Source organism: Guillardia theta (genome assembly GCF_000315625.1).
Source record: "Guillardia theta CCMP2712 unplaced genomic scaffold GUITHscaffold_232, whole genome shotgun sequence".
Lineage (NCBI taxonomy): Eukaryota > Cryptophyceae > Pyrenomonadales > Geminigeraceae > Guillardia > Guillardia theta.
In genome coordinates this window covers 1-13,346 of record NW_005434444.1, presented here as the reverse complement: position 1 = coordinate 13,346, position 13,346 = coordinate 1, and the positions used below count along the sequence as shown (strand labels likewise).

Genomic DNA, 13,346 nt, shown 5'->3' with positions numbered 1-13,346 from the left:
GGTCTCACGTTCCCGTTGGGGGCTTGGGCGATGACCAACTTGCTCCTGCGGATGGTTTGCTGCTCTCTCCGTATGGGAGCAGTCTGAGGACGGTTGTGGCATGCGAGGCCTTGTCTGGGTTGCCAGTCTTTGGGTCGATATTCGATTCTCTCCTCCTCAAAGGCAGGAGGCGTTTCTACCACAACCACATGCCGGTGTCGCAGAGCCGAATCATGGTTGTCCAGGTCCTCCTCCAAGTCCTCTGAGGGAAGAGACTCGTCGCTGAACTCGCTGTCGATGTCAACCATCCCGTCATCATCGCTGTGCTCATCCACATCCGACAGCTTTGAAGACACGAGGCCAGCCCCGCGAGGGCTAGCAAGCAGCGAGCCCGACAACTCCTCGCGACTCTCGTCATGTCGTCGAATGAAGCGAACGCTCCTTGGTTGGTACGCTGAGAACTGGGGTGGGTCGGATTCCTGCAGCCCTTGCGTGACCGAGCTTCGAGGTTGCTTCACGCATGACAAGCGATCGCTTTGTTGTTTCCAGTACAACAGGTCCTGCTTGCTTGCCTGCCTCGCGTCTGCATCTCCCAACGAAGAGGTCGTATCCCTCCAGTTGAGTAGAGCCTCGTAAGGGTCCCCTCGCCCTGCTTCTTGACTCGCCGCTGATTTTGGACGCGCCTTGTTGAGCGGCTTTCTTGGGATCGCAGCCGAACGGGTTCGAGGAGGATGGATCTGACCCCCGTAGACCTTCTCCAACCACGACTTGAGCTGCTCGGTCTTGATATTCTTGGGCTTCGCTTTCGTGGGCGCCTACAACCTTGTTCAGAGCTGGCGATTCACAGGAGGCAGAGAGTGGGTCAGCACCACAGGGTTTCTTGCCGCCATGGTGGCGTCAGGGAGGCCAACAAACAAGCCTTGTCTGATGGTTCGGAGATGCTTCTCGAACTCATCTTGCCGTGAGAAGGAGGCCATGGTATTGTCGGCCTGCTGCTACTCTGCCGCTCCTATCCCTCTCGTGCTTTACCATGCAATCTTCGCCACGACACATGATGGATCTCTGGATCCGCCGTGGCGTATGCCATGGCTAGCATGGAGTTGAAGGGCAGCTACAAGAACAGCAAGGCATGGCAGTCAGCCATGCAGCCAAGGAAAAGAGCCTGGCATCACATGTCACTGGTGTCAAAGCACAACCTGAACAAGTAAACGGCTGACAACTGAAGCCCTGGCCTTGTGGGTGTGCGCGCGTGTCTGTCTTCACCTCTCCTCTCTTCCTCCCTCCTCTCTTCCTCCCTCCTCTCATCCCCCCAACCCCCGCCCCTCGTTCCCTCCATCTTCGCCTTCTTTCCTTTGCTAGGAGCAGTTGCTTGCCCTTCCCTTGCTCAGTGAGGCAGGCTTGCCGAAACGAAATGAGGGAGGTGCGAGCGAGACATGGCTGACGGCGCTAGCAAGTCAGAGACGCAGCATGGAGAAGAGGAGACGTAAGGGGAGACAGGAAGACGAAGAAACAAGCAGCTGAAGCGCCCAAGGAGGGAGGAGCAAGTAGAGCCCCGACCATGTCCTCGCAGAGAGAACATGAAAAGGCCGTCATGGCAACGAGCGAAGATGCAGGTAAGTTGGCGGAATCGTGTTGAGGCTGTCAATATCCTACAGTATATGCATGACACATGAGGTCGAGAGATTGGAGAGTACCTCTGATACCTGCTCTCCTGCAATAGCTTTGTGCAAGTCCATAGCATCGTCCAAGGGATACTACCAAGTACGTCGAGTGATGTGTGATTTCCAAACGGATGGAGATGTTGATTCTTTCACGTGCGTAGGATCCTTTCATACACGTCTTCGTGTCTAGATCGGGAAGCAGACCTCCTCTCATCAATCGTGGGCATTATGCCCGAGTAACAGCCGTGAGGTGAAGTCCATAACCTGCACCTTGGAAGCTGAGATCGCCGACAGGAATGTCATATTTCAGTTTCTAGAAGCATGCGGAAACAACAGCGACGATTCATCCTCAGGTGGATGGAGAATACATGTGTCGCTGGAGTTACCATGGTGTTGTAGAGAGCGATCTTGCTCATGGTCAAAACCTCCGGGAGCAGATTGTGATTCTTGGATCTGGCTTGGACAGCACATTTTTCTACCTCAAGAACATGAGCAAGGTGATTCGCCAACATGAATGCCAGGAAGTAAAAGATTCTGTTTTCACAGCAACCACGGGGAGGATACTTTGAAGTAGATTTTGACGATGTCGTAAAATTCAAGAAAGATCGGATCATGCGATCTGACGCACTAAAGAAGATACTTGAAATTCAAGTCACCGCTTGTCAAAATGATCTCTCTCGTTTGATTCGAGCTTTTCAGATTGATGAAAGTGAAGAGCCTGAAACTGAAGTGGATGACAAAGAAGGCGATCTTGGGCTTCGAACACGAGAGTACACGCTGCTGTCCTGTGATATGAGAAACTGTCAGGTGCCTTTGCTGAGACTGCGATTCAAATGTAAACAATAGAGCAGGAGCTTGAAGCTGCTTTGGGGAGCGCTGGAGTTGACTTCTCAGCTCCGACACTTTTCATCAGGTAGGTCTCGAGGTCGCTTGTCGAAATTGTCAATGACATTGAGGCAGTGAATGTGTGCTGATATACATGAAGCCTGGTACAAGGACCGTGGAGTGAATTTTCATGTTTGAGTTGTTGTAGCTGAAGGAACTAGAATCATTGAGTGGGCGGCGAATCTTTTCCCCTGTTCAATTTTCTTCACTTACGAGCAGGTTTTCAATGCTTGAGTTCACTGTTGAATCACTCAAAACAGATCCATCCGCATGATCCCTTTGGGAAGGTGATGGCTCAGAATATTTCGCTGCGAGGATGCCCCCTTCTGGTCAGCAATGCGTTTGCCCCTAAACCATCGTTTCTCCCTTCTCAAGACTTTTGCCAGTCCTTCGAAGCCTATCCAGACTGTGATTCTCAAAAGCAGCGATATCTTGAGGTGAACCTGAGTTACTTTTCGTTGGCTTTGCACGAAAGCATGCTTATTGAAATGGTAAGGCAACCTGGGAAACATGCGAGGCAATATCTATGCAGGACTTTTACGACGGCCTTCCAGAGGAGGAGAAGAGCAGGTTCTGATTCTGTTGCAGACAGAGAGGAAATGATGATTTTTTGTATCAGAGTTGCTAAGATTGAGTGGTTAGATGAGATCGAAGAGTGGAAGATGATCCAGGTAACATTTGCTCTGCTAGTTGACATGCTTAATGTATCTTGCAAGCAACATTATTGCTTCATCCTTGCCACAAAAGATGCTGAGGGACGTAAGTTATGGGCAAATCTCAAAATCTCGACGTAAATGGTCGATCTAGTCAGATGACGCTAGAGGGAAACATTCTGTAATGTACAGAAGAAATCAACTTTTGAAATTATGCAACATAGAAGCTACTTGAATGTATTTAGGAAAACATATATTTCAATAATGTACACGTCACAGAAGCAGGAGGAAACTCTGGGCTCAGTAAGATTGTCTGCGCTCCACATGCCTCATCGCTTCTTGGAAGAGAGAAAACTCGTCGATCTCAGACTCCTCTTCAGCTGAGGATTCGAGAAACTTGGAACTGCCAGCAGCTTCTCCCTTGGACTTGTTTCCTTTCACTCTGACAGGGTTGACAACCCTGTGGTAGGGCCACCGATCGACGCCAAGTTGTCTGCAAGCGTTCTTCAACGCTGAGAGCGAGATCCCCTGGGACGAGATCGTAAGTCGAGACTTGGGAAGGAGAAAACACAAACACATACAAGATGACGTGCAGCTTCTGTCTGCCTCAGGTGAAAGAGCCCTACGATGACATCGGCATTCAGCGTCACAATTTCGCAGGGACGTTTTTCTTCGCCATTCTTCTTTCGTGGGAATATCTGAGCTACTCTTGGAGAAATCATAGGAGATGTAGCAACAAGTGCGAGACCTGGAACAACGCATTAGTATGCACATTGAGCAAAAACATTTTCGAAAGAAATGATGTAACCATCTGAGTAGTTATCATCAATTAGAGACTAAACCATCTTTGTCACTCCTTCACAGCAAGGAATTATTAGCTAGCTACATGAGTACCATGGCCGTCTCTTTCTTGCTCAGCCGCTACATGAGTACCATGGCTGTCTCTTTCTCGCTCGGCCACATTCATGGCATCTTCTGCTTTCTTGGACTACAAGATGAACTCGCGCACTCCTGGCCTCTTGAAATCCTCTGCGGAGTTTTCCTCGTTTTCTTCCTTCGTAACGTGACCAGTAAGCCTTATCATGTTTTTTCTTACGGTCGCATGTTTTTTGCGACTTTTCAAATCACCAATATCTTCAATAAGATCTGTTTTCATATCTTCATTCGCTTTTCTTTGTAAGAATGGGACTGTATGTCATCGAAAACCTCTATTTCGAGGTTCTACTTTACTACATATCTGTTACACAACTGGATACATGTCACGAGTGGTCACGAGGTGGGGCAAAATGTCGGGTCGGATACGAAATTTGCAGAGGGTGTTTATTTTATCATGTCGTACTGATCTTTTAACTTAACTTTGAGTAAAGAAAAAAGACGTCATCAGTCGGATACGTTTCTTGTCCTCAGGTTGGATACGGAGTAGAAATTTCACTCAAGAGACCCGGAGCCTCGGTCCGCTCTTCCGGTCGGCCGGTCTAGGGCCCGGGCCCCGAAAAACAAGTTTGTTGCAGCAGTGCTTTATCTGCGGTGCCTGCCTCTGCGTCAGTGTATGCTTCCCCTAAACCCTTCCTCTTCCTCTTCCTCTTGCTCTTCCTCTTCCTCTTGCTCTTGCTCTTGCTCCTTCTCTTTTCCTCCCATCCGTTTCGTAGCCTCACCGCGCTAGCCTTACATTGCTTAAATTGACATCTTTTCTTCAAGACAATAAGTTGGATCATGAACGCATTGAAGCATGGGACACGAAGTTTCTTCTCCCCAAGTTGCTTCAAGGGCATGCAGTTAGCAACTCAACTTTCATCTCGAAGCTCTTTCTACACTCGTGCACCTTCACAGCAATTTGCACCAAGGGCGTTTCTCAGCGTATGTTCTTGCTCTCACTTTTGCTTGAATGGCTTGACAGACGAGTTTCCCTTGCTGCAGAGTTTTGCGACGGCTGATATTTGCGATTCATATGGTCTAGACGTGTCTAAGGTCTGCCCTTACTGGTCGCTGAGATACGCATGACTCAAAAGTCATCCAGATTTCATCAGATCATGGTGTAAAAGTCATTGACCCTTCTCTGAATTTCAAAAATTTTGGTGGTCAATCAGAATTTTGTGGAAGTATCGTTACGATCAAGGCATATGAGAGCAATCCTCTTGTACGATCTTCATTCTTTGTGTGCCACCTCCACTGTTTCGCTAACGCACCATCCTTCTCTGCCTTGATATGATCCTGATGCAATCGTCATCGCAGGTTCGTGCAACTCTGCAAGAAGACGGGAATGGCCGAGTGTTGGTAGTGGATGCAGGAGGGTCAACACGATGCGCTATGCTCGGTGGCAACCTTGCAGAGATTGGTAACGCCATTTCTTCTTGGCATCACCAAAAAGGGAACTCAGCAATCTCATCTTACTCTTTGTCCAGGTGAAAAAAATGGCTGGGCTGGAATTGTTGTGTACGGTTGCATTCGGGATTCAAAAGTACGTCTTGTATTCACCTTGTTGCATGCTTGCAGCGCGTTGTGGTAACATATGATGCGCAAGGAAATTTCAAATATTTGCATTGGGGTTAAAGCACTCAACACACATCCTGTGAAATCCCACAAAGATGAAAAGGGGGTCAGGTATTGTCTGGTTTCTGCCATGATAGCAAAACTCAATCAGGACGATGAAACTTTTTTTCTAGGGATGTGCCTTTGCACTTTGGTGGAGTCACGATCCGTCCTGGAGATTACATGTATTCGGACTCTGATGGAATATTGATAATGCCTGGACCAGTGAAATGATGTTCATCCTCTACCATGGCGCTTACATTAACTTGTGTTTCTTGTTTAAATTTCATTAGAATCTCGATAACTTCGCTATGTTGCAACTCAGTATATTTACTTTAAAGACACCTTTCTTGTTTGCACCTGAAGGTTGAGAAAACACGAGTCAACTTCCTCTGATGCTTGAAGAATACAAGGGAGATGCAATGGAACAAATGAGAAAGCAACTTTGGTCTGCTTCACATGTTGCCGCGATTTCCCTAGAAAAGCGTAAAATAACAATTTGCCACTCTCAAGTTCATTTTAGATTTTTCTACACACCATCATTCCCCCTCTTTGAGAATATCTCGTAGCTCGGATAGCAAGCTGATGAATTGATGAAACAAAATTCCATGCCCTTGAAACCAGGATGTCAAGATTGCTTGTGCACAAGCAAGGTCACCTCCACTACAGAGGCGCAATCTGGGCCGAGAGCATCTGGACGCAAGCCATGCTGATGTACCCAAGGGAACAAGATCATCTGACTTGCCAAAAAAAAGGAGCACAGGAACTCCAATGTCAGACAAGTTGAGTTGTAATCCCCGCTGCGCTCCCATATTAGCATGAACCTTTGGTGATTTTGAATTTGAAGAAGGCAAACGTACCCCCAAAACTGTAAGAAAATCCTCTCCAAATCCCAAAAGCCCTTGCCCGACGGCGTCTTGTAAAGTTTGATGGATCTGCACGAACTTCGAAAGATGTAGAGATCCAAGGCACAAGCTTACCATCGCACCAGCAGTCTCTTCCTCATCTGAGGTGAGGACGTTTCTAGGCTCACAACGGGCTAGCAATCTTCACGTTGTTACCTCACTGGTCATGAGAAGCAGAATCTACCTGGTCGCGGCAGATGGAGACATGTGTGAGATTTGTTTCAACAGCAGCGCAAGGCTGTAGGAAGGTATCCCTGCGATCGAAGCAGGAAGTTTGGAGGATGCGAACTCCAGGCATGCCAGCCCTCGGCTTACGAGAGAGTCTTCACGGCTCACCATTAGATACTGTTGCCGAGTCTCACTGTCTCGCACGTGCAAGGGATCAGAGGTCTACCATAGGAACGGATGCCCCCACTAGAGCCACCGCCTTCACCCTCGCATCTTGCTGGGCTTGCGCCAGGGCGTATGAGGCGCCAGCAGAGAAGCCAACCACGGCAAAATGAGAAATCTGAAGCGACGTCAGCGCCGACACGATGCGAGTCGAGCAGCAGACATTGAGCTCGTCTGCTACATGAGACAAGTCTTGAGCAAAGTCGTGCGGTGAGCGACTTGCAAGGTTGGTGGACTTGCCGATTCCTGGCCTGCGCTCATGTCACGAGACAGACAGGTGCAGAGGTCGAAGTTCCTGTCCACAGATATGAGGCGGATTCCCATCTTCGCGAAGGCTTCATGAGCATGCGCGTTCGAAAGATAAATGGACGGCTCGAGTCTGCCAAACGGAAGACCATGGTGATAGACGACGGTCTTGCAGGCGCTAGAGGGATCCCCCCACTCGCTGATGCCAAGAGTCCTTCCACACTTGAGCTTGAGGGAGTACTCCCTTGCAGGAGTGAAGAGCCGCCTCCTCTCAACCCGCCATGCGCACCTGCGGGACATGTTTGCCCGATAGGCCTTGTACGAGCATGGAATGGGTCCGCCTCAATGGAAATATCTCTCTCTATTGTCTATGAAGGACAGAAGAATGAATGTCTTGAAAATAGCACTCGGGAAATGCACTGCCCTGGTTTTGCAAAGAACAACAGAAAGAGCAACAGCATGGTACGATGACGATGCTGAAACTTGTAGTGAGAAGAAAGACGGACGTGAGCTTTTGAGATGATCATATGTATCTTTTGACGTGTTTGTATCGTGCTCAACTTTATTGCTTGACTTACTGGTTATGGTCTTGACCATCGACCTGATTTCAGATCGTGCGAGTGAAATACAACGGGTCAGTGAGCGAGGTTTCGGCTCTTACCCTCGATCGAACTCTGCTAGGCGGAGAGCAAATCTTTGCCGACATCGCAAATCAGCTGGGCTTGGATCAGAGGAGACTGAAGATCATTCACCGGTAAAAGATATCTTTTTTGTGCTCATTGCAGCTCACCCGCTTGGATAGGGGTAAGGTTTTAAACCCTGGGAACATCAGTCAAGTTCTGCATGACGATCCTCGTTCAGTGCTGCAAGTTGTGGGCACAAACCAAGAGAAGCTCGCAAAGCCGCTGACTCACCTGCTGATGGATTATTTCCTACTCCCCTTCCATTGCTTCTCTCAATTGCTCGCTCGATTCTTTCCTGCTCAGCTCTTTGATAACGAAATCTGGCAATCTATCCTACGATTTTTCTGTGCAGCTTGGAGTACAGTGTCGATCTTCTTCTTGTCGGCCATGCCCGGCTATGTTCCGCCTGCAAGAGATGGAGACAGGACACAAGACGGCCACGAGTTGAACCCTCGGGTTCAGCGAGTGATACAGACAGACGGCAGGAGATGTAGAGACGAGATTGACATGGAGATGACAGATCGCTTCGATCGCCATCCTCCTTGAAGCTCTTGGAGATGAGACAACCTCAGAATCATCTTAAGTTGCTGTATTTTAGAAACAAACATGGCGTACAACGAGAGCAGCACGTCTTGATCTCCCTTACCCTCTCATTCACATCATGATCACATCGTCGTTCTGATCTCTTGGTCGATTGATGGATTGAAATGCTTCGTTGATTGCAGAAAAAAACAAGTTTTCTTTCAGCGCGTCCACAAGATTCAACTGTCCTGCATCGGCCGTTTCATTCGATTCCTTGCCGTGTGCTTTTGGTTGGATCTCCCCTGGATACCCTCGTTCAGGGGGGGCTGCGGCAGCCAATGTGACGGTCCTGTGCTCTGTTGGCACGACTTGGCGATGCAAACAGACTTCCATGCTGAGCAGGGAGCCATCTTCCTTCCTCTCGACGCTGAGAGAAATCGGTTGACCCTCCGGCCCACGGATACGCGAGCAAATCTCATCCATGCTGAGTCCAACAAGAGACGCGCCATCGATAGCAACGATGATGTCACCAACCTGTTGCAACGATAAGAGAAGAGATGAAGGTTGAGCATAGTCAGCTCAATCCCCACCCGGATGCGAGCGTCTTGTGCTGCAGCGCCACCAGGCGTGATTTTGACTACCTTCACAACCTAGCGGAAGGAATGAGCAGGCGAGGAAGAGGAAGGAGGCGAAGACAGCGACCTCTTGTTGAGCTGCAGATGCCTTCATTAGAAGGAGCCCGACTCCAGCAGCATCCTGTCCTTGCATCTTCCTCATTTCTCCTTGCATAGGCGCACAGAGCCGTTGTTGCTTTGTCATATTCTCTCTCATCAGGCTCTGTAATTGATCTTGAAGCTCTTGATTTTGTTTTCTTGCCACATTGGTCATTACCAACAAACAGATTTGTCGATGTCACCTCAGAGCTTCGATGAGGCCTTCACAGCCTGCATGAGCTTCGCGAATTGCATTGCATTCTCCCTGCGCATCCTCAAGCATCTTTGCCCAAGAATCATTATCCCGCAATAAGGGAAGAACAAACCTTCTGTTGCAATGAATTTTCTGAAGCCCATTCATTCATCAAGCTTTCAATCTGCCTCATCTTGTCTTGGGTCGTGTGCAATGCGGCGTCCTTTTTTACAGCATTATAACACAAGCCAGAAAACAAACAGGAAACCTTTTGCAAAATTGTTTGTTTTGCAGCCTCGTAATCGATCAAAATACGATTTTTGACTTCAAGCACATTTTGAATCTGGTTGGATAATTTCGAAGCCTGCAAAGCATGCAATGCGCGATCATTCTCAAAATTCAATTGGAGATCTGTTAGATCGCTGATGGCATCTTGGCATATTCCTTTCATCTCTACGAGTTGGGATATCAATGAACGGCTATTCATTGATTGAGCCTTTTCTTGTTGTTTGAAGTTTTGTTCCAGCTCTTCGACCTCCTCGAAAGCTTTGCACAGATCTATGTTCTAATTCTTCTTAGTGAGTATCACTTTGGTTACAATTTCTCACCATTTGTCTAATCTGGTAATGCAACGAAGTCCTCAGTTGGTTAATCACAATCACGTTGTCATTCTCTACATCATTTGTTAGAAAGTTGCTCAACAGATTCATATGGGGCATGACCGGACTGCAACCTCATGCTTTCTGCAGCGCTCAATCTTTTCGCACACGCCATGACAACCTCTGTCCGCAGCCTGCAAGAAGTGAGTTGCTTCGAGTGATCCAAAACAGCTCCACCGTTGCATTTTTGTACAGGAATGCCACTCGTGCAAGTGAACTGCAAGTACAGACACCCTGCTAGAACTGTCAAAAACAATGATGAAATCTGCTTCCAGACAGAATCGTTCCTTTTTCCGATCGTAATGTGATTTCGGATTCTTTCAGCATAGGCTTGTACTTGGGCAACCCTTGAAACACATCAACAAGCTAGTTAAAAGTGATTGTTCAAACCTGAGCTGATCATTTCTTTGAATTGCCTCAATTTCATGCTGTCTCTGATGAAGTGAATTATCATGCGAGTCATTTAAATCAAAAGAGTACATTAATAGATCGTTCGTGCTCAATTGCAATGAAACGTTGCCAATTGGAGAAATAGTTCTCCAGAATATTTGCCAACACCCTTGACGTCAAAGATAAGCCAATATTTGAAAGCATTACTTGAGATCGTGCAAACTCTCTCCATGTGAATAGTAGCATCTTTGTCATTGATCGAATCTTTCTCTTGTAAATTTCGCGATATATTTCATCTGCCAGTCGCTCGCGTCGCATTCTTGCATCGACTTGAGGTGATTGCCCCCTCACAAAGCTTCGCGCTCGCACAAGACAGACACTATACTCACTCTCAGGGTCATTGCGTAGGAAAGACAGATGTACGATTGAACCAACTGGGCCCATAAGAAGATCAGCAATCTGTTCATGGCTGAGCTCGCTTGTCAGAAAGTGACCATCAACTGATAAAAGTCTGTCATGCAATGAGATTCTCCTGCTCAAGTCTGCTGGTCCACCCACGGCAAGATGAGCCACGATGATGACTCCATCCGCTGACTTGCGTAAGATCAACCCTGTACTTCCTACCGTCTCGTCAGTCATTGGACTACTCTGCCATGATATCCTCGAAGCATTGGGGGTAATCAGATGAGTCTCAAGGGAGGAGCGAAGCTGGGGACTAGGAGGTCTTGACGACGTCGAAGTGCTGAGGGGGTGGAATGGCGCCTTAGAGGGTGAAAACTGCAACGCGCGTGTATGAGGCCCTGGCGACCCGGTAGGACTTGCGGACAGTCTGGTTGGCTCAGCATGGTCTTGATGTCCAAATGAAAGTCTGACTGATGTCGTGCCAGGAGAGCGCTTGTTAACCATGAGTTCACTCGGACGAAACTGCTGAGCTCGGGGAGAAGATGAGGCATAAAGAGGAGCAGGAGGAGATCCGACCAAACGGGAAGGAGCAGGAGGAGATCCGACCGAGCGGGTAGAAGCAGGAGGAGATCCGACCGAGCGGGTAGAAGCAGGAGGAGATCCGACCGAGCGGGTAGAAGCAGGAAGAGATCCGACCGAGCCGGTAGAAACACTGAGGGGAGATCCGACCGAGCGGGTAGAAGCAGGAAGAGATCCGCCCGAGCGAGAAGGATGAGCAGGTGGGGTTCCAACCGACCGGTAGGGATGAGCAGGAGGAGATCCAACCGAGCGGGAAGGTGATGCTGTTACGCTATATGCCATCGAAGCAAATAACCTAAAATGAGGACATCAAAATTTGATGTCTTTTTTTGTTTGGATCAATAATATAACAATTAATTTTTATGGCGCAATCCCTATATATCTGTTGCTGTCCTTTTAGGGTTATAGGGTTGCGCGCAGTAATAAAATTTAAAAAAGTAGTTATTGAGCACGCAACTTGATATAGTATATAATGTACGGGGTACTTTTCCATGCAAAATCAAGGACCGGTAGTATACAAGTTATCTAACATGACGTTCCTAGGATACGTGCGTCAAAGATTGCGCTGAAATAATTTGTACCAGGAAAAAGTTAAGTAAAGTATTGTTGGTGTATGCGAACAGTTGAACGTAAAACCACCCCACTGACCGAAAATGGATTGCGTCTGGGGACAGAGACAGCGGACAATGCAAGTAGTGTAGCCTCTTTCACGAGGGATGTGTCTACTAACAGAACAGACCGAGATATACATGCGTATGATGCGATGAGGAACAAACGAATCGCTGAGAGCACTCAGAAGGTATATCGTTACAAAATTCTAAAACTCGTCGATATCCTCCGAAAGAAAGCGAAGCGCGCTCAAAGAGCTCAAAGAGCAGGCGAGTCCAACGAGTATGAAATATACTTAAACGCTTTGAATGAGTCTGGACAATTGAATTTACCACTTTCATGCATGGCAGTTAAGGGATTGTTCGGCTATTTGACAAGAAGTACCGGTATGACAAAGAGAAGGAAGAGGAGGCGAGGGCAACATGGCGACATAGACGCCGATGACGACAGTAGCGACGAGAGTGACTCCGATGACGGTGAGCACATGGTAGAGGAAGCATCGAGCTCCACTGCCAACAATGTCAAACATCAGACGTTGTCTGTTGGCGCATTACAAGGATAAAAGAGCGCATTGAAGGACTTTTATTTCGAGCACAATCAGGAATTCACAGCGATAGGGGTAAAAGGAAATGACTGGGATGACTTTAGACCAGAACTTGGATAAAATCATCCAAGCATATGCGAAACATGTCACTGAGAAAAAAGTCAATGGAGAGATGCGTATAAAAGAAGGCAAGAATTTGTTGACGGTGCAAGGATACTTGGAAGTATGCAAAAAGGGAAGAAATCAACATGCTGCGAGAAGAGTTGAAGGTTGGAATAACGAAGATACCTGAAGCTGTGACAGAAACAATCCTAAAGAAAATCGAAATCAATGGTGTTGTACCTGTACAGAGAGATGATATAAAGGAATTGGAGCAACGACTGAACGAGTCTATTCAAGAATTGTCTCGACGCATTGAACAAATGTTCCAGTACAGGCGAAGTACGGGTGGATGTGACAGATCGGCAGGCATGACCTCGGAGTCGTCAGGTGGCGGCGGCAGTGGGCATGACATGACCTGGGGTGTTGGCACGGACTCATCAGTACAAGGGGATTTGTTCAAGTGGGACACAGGTGAAATCTGTATGGTTCCTCAAAGTTACGATTTTGTGCAGAAGGTAGACTGTAAGAACCTGTGTCAACGTTGGCGCTGTGGGGAACAATTTGTTGAGAATGGAATAGCAAAAAAGATATGCCCTTTGAAGAAGTTGAAACCGGAATTTATCCGCAAGAAAAGGATGCGGCAAAACTTTTCAAGGGCACGGAAAGTTATGGAGAAGCCTTGAGCCCATGGCAAGAGATAAA

General features: G+C 47.7%; 4 protein-coding genes across 4 annotated transcripts; 2 read left to right on the top strand and 2 right to left on the bottom strand.

The window, feature by feature from the left end:
* Positions 1-1,641: 1,641 nt before the first annotated feature.
* Positions 1,642-3,319, top strand: GUITHDRAFT_148675 (hypothetical protein; the record flags this gene model as incomplete). Its single annotated transcript, XM_005819279.1, has 13 exons — positions 1,642-1,740; positions 1,802-1,890; positions 1,935-1,993; positions 2,040-2,137; positions 2,340-2,447; positions 2,492-2,553; positions 2,601-2,629; positions 2,674-2,744; positions 2,786-2,854; positions 2,912-2,962; positions 3,022-3,095; positions 3,145-3,196; positions 3,242-3,319. The coding sequence occupies 13 exons, from the start codon at positions 1,642-1,644 to the stop codon at positions 3,317-3,319; spliced, it is 939 nt and encodes a 312-aa protein (XP_005819336.1).
* Positions 3,320-4,682: 1,363 nt separating this feature from the next.
* On the top strand, positions 4,683-6,065 carry GUITHDRAFT_98616 (hypothetical protein). The gene is made up of 8 exons (XM_005819278.1): positions 4,683-4,725; positions 4,877-5,035; positions 5,096-5,146; positions 5,196-5,315; positions 5,411-5,513; positions 5,581-5,636; positions 5,700-5,779; positions 5,842-6,065. The coding sequence occupies exons 2-8, from the start codon at positions 4,892-4,894 to the stop codon at positions 5,939-5,941; spliced, it is 654 nt and encodes a 217-aa protein (XP_005819335.1). The 5' UTR covers positions 4,683-4,725; positions 4,877-4,891; the 3' UTR covers positions 5,942-6,065.
* A 929-nt stretch (positions 6,066-6,994) lies between these two features.
* Positions 6,995-7,548, bottom strand: GUITHDRAFT_121465 (hypothetical protein; the record flags this gene model as incomplete). Its single annotated transcript, XM_005819277.1, has 2 exons — positions 6,995-7,253; positions 7,538-7,548. 2 exons carry the CDS (start codon positions 7,546-7,548, stop codon positions 6,995-6,997), a joined length of 270 nt encoding a protein of 89 aa, XP_005819334.1.
* Positions 7,549-8,585: 1,037 nt separating this feature from the next.
* GUITHDRAFT_121464 (hypothetical protein) lies at positions 8,586-10,421 on the bottom strand (the record flags this gene model as incomplete). The annotated part of the gene is made up of 11 exons (XM_005819276.1): positions 8,586-8,987; positions 9,044-9,103; positions 9,156-9,324; positions 9,370-9,431; positions 9,493-9,582; positions 9,628-9,924; positions 9,968-10,032; positions 10,082-10,152; positions 10,196-10,252; positions 10,296-10,365; positions 10,409-10,421. 11 exons carry the CDS (start codon positions 10,419-10,421, stop codon positions 8,586-8,588), a joined length of 1,356 nt encoding a protein of 451 aa, XP_005819333.1.
* Between the last annotated feature and the right edge of the window lie 2,925 nt (positions 10,422-13,346).

Coding starts and splice junctions, on each gene's coding strand:
- GUITHDRAFT_98616 (XM_005819278.1), top strand. CDS start 4,892: ATGAACGCATTGAAGCATGGGACACGAAGTTTCTTCTCCCCAAGTTGC. Junction 5,147..5,195: donor ATGGTCTAGACGTGTCTAAG/GTCTGCCCTTAC, acceptor AAAGTCATCCAG/ATTTCATCAGATCATGGTGT. Junction 5,316..5,410: donor CATATGAGAGCAATCCTCTT/GTACGATCTTCA, acceptor TCGTCATCGCAG/GTTCGTGCAACTCTGCAAGA.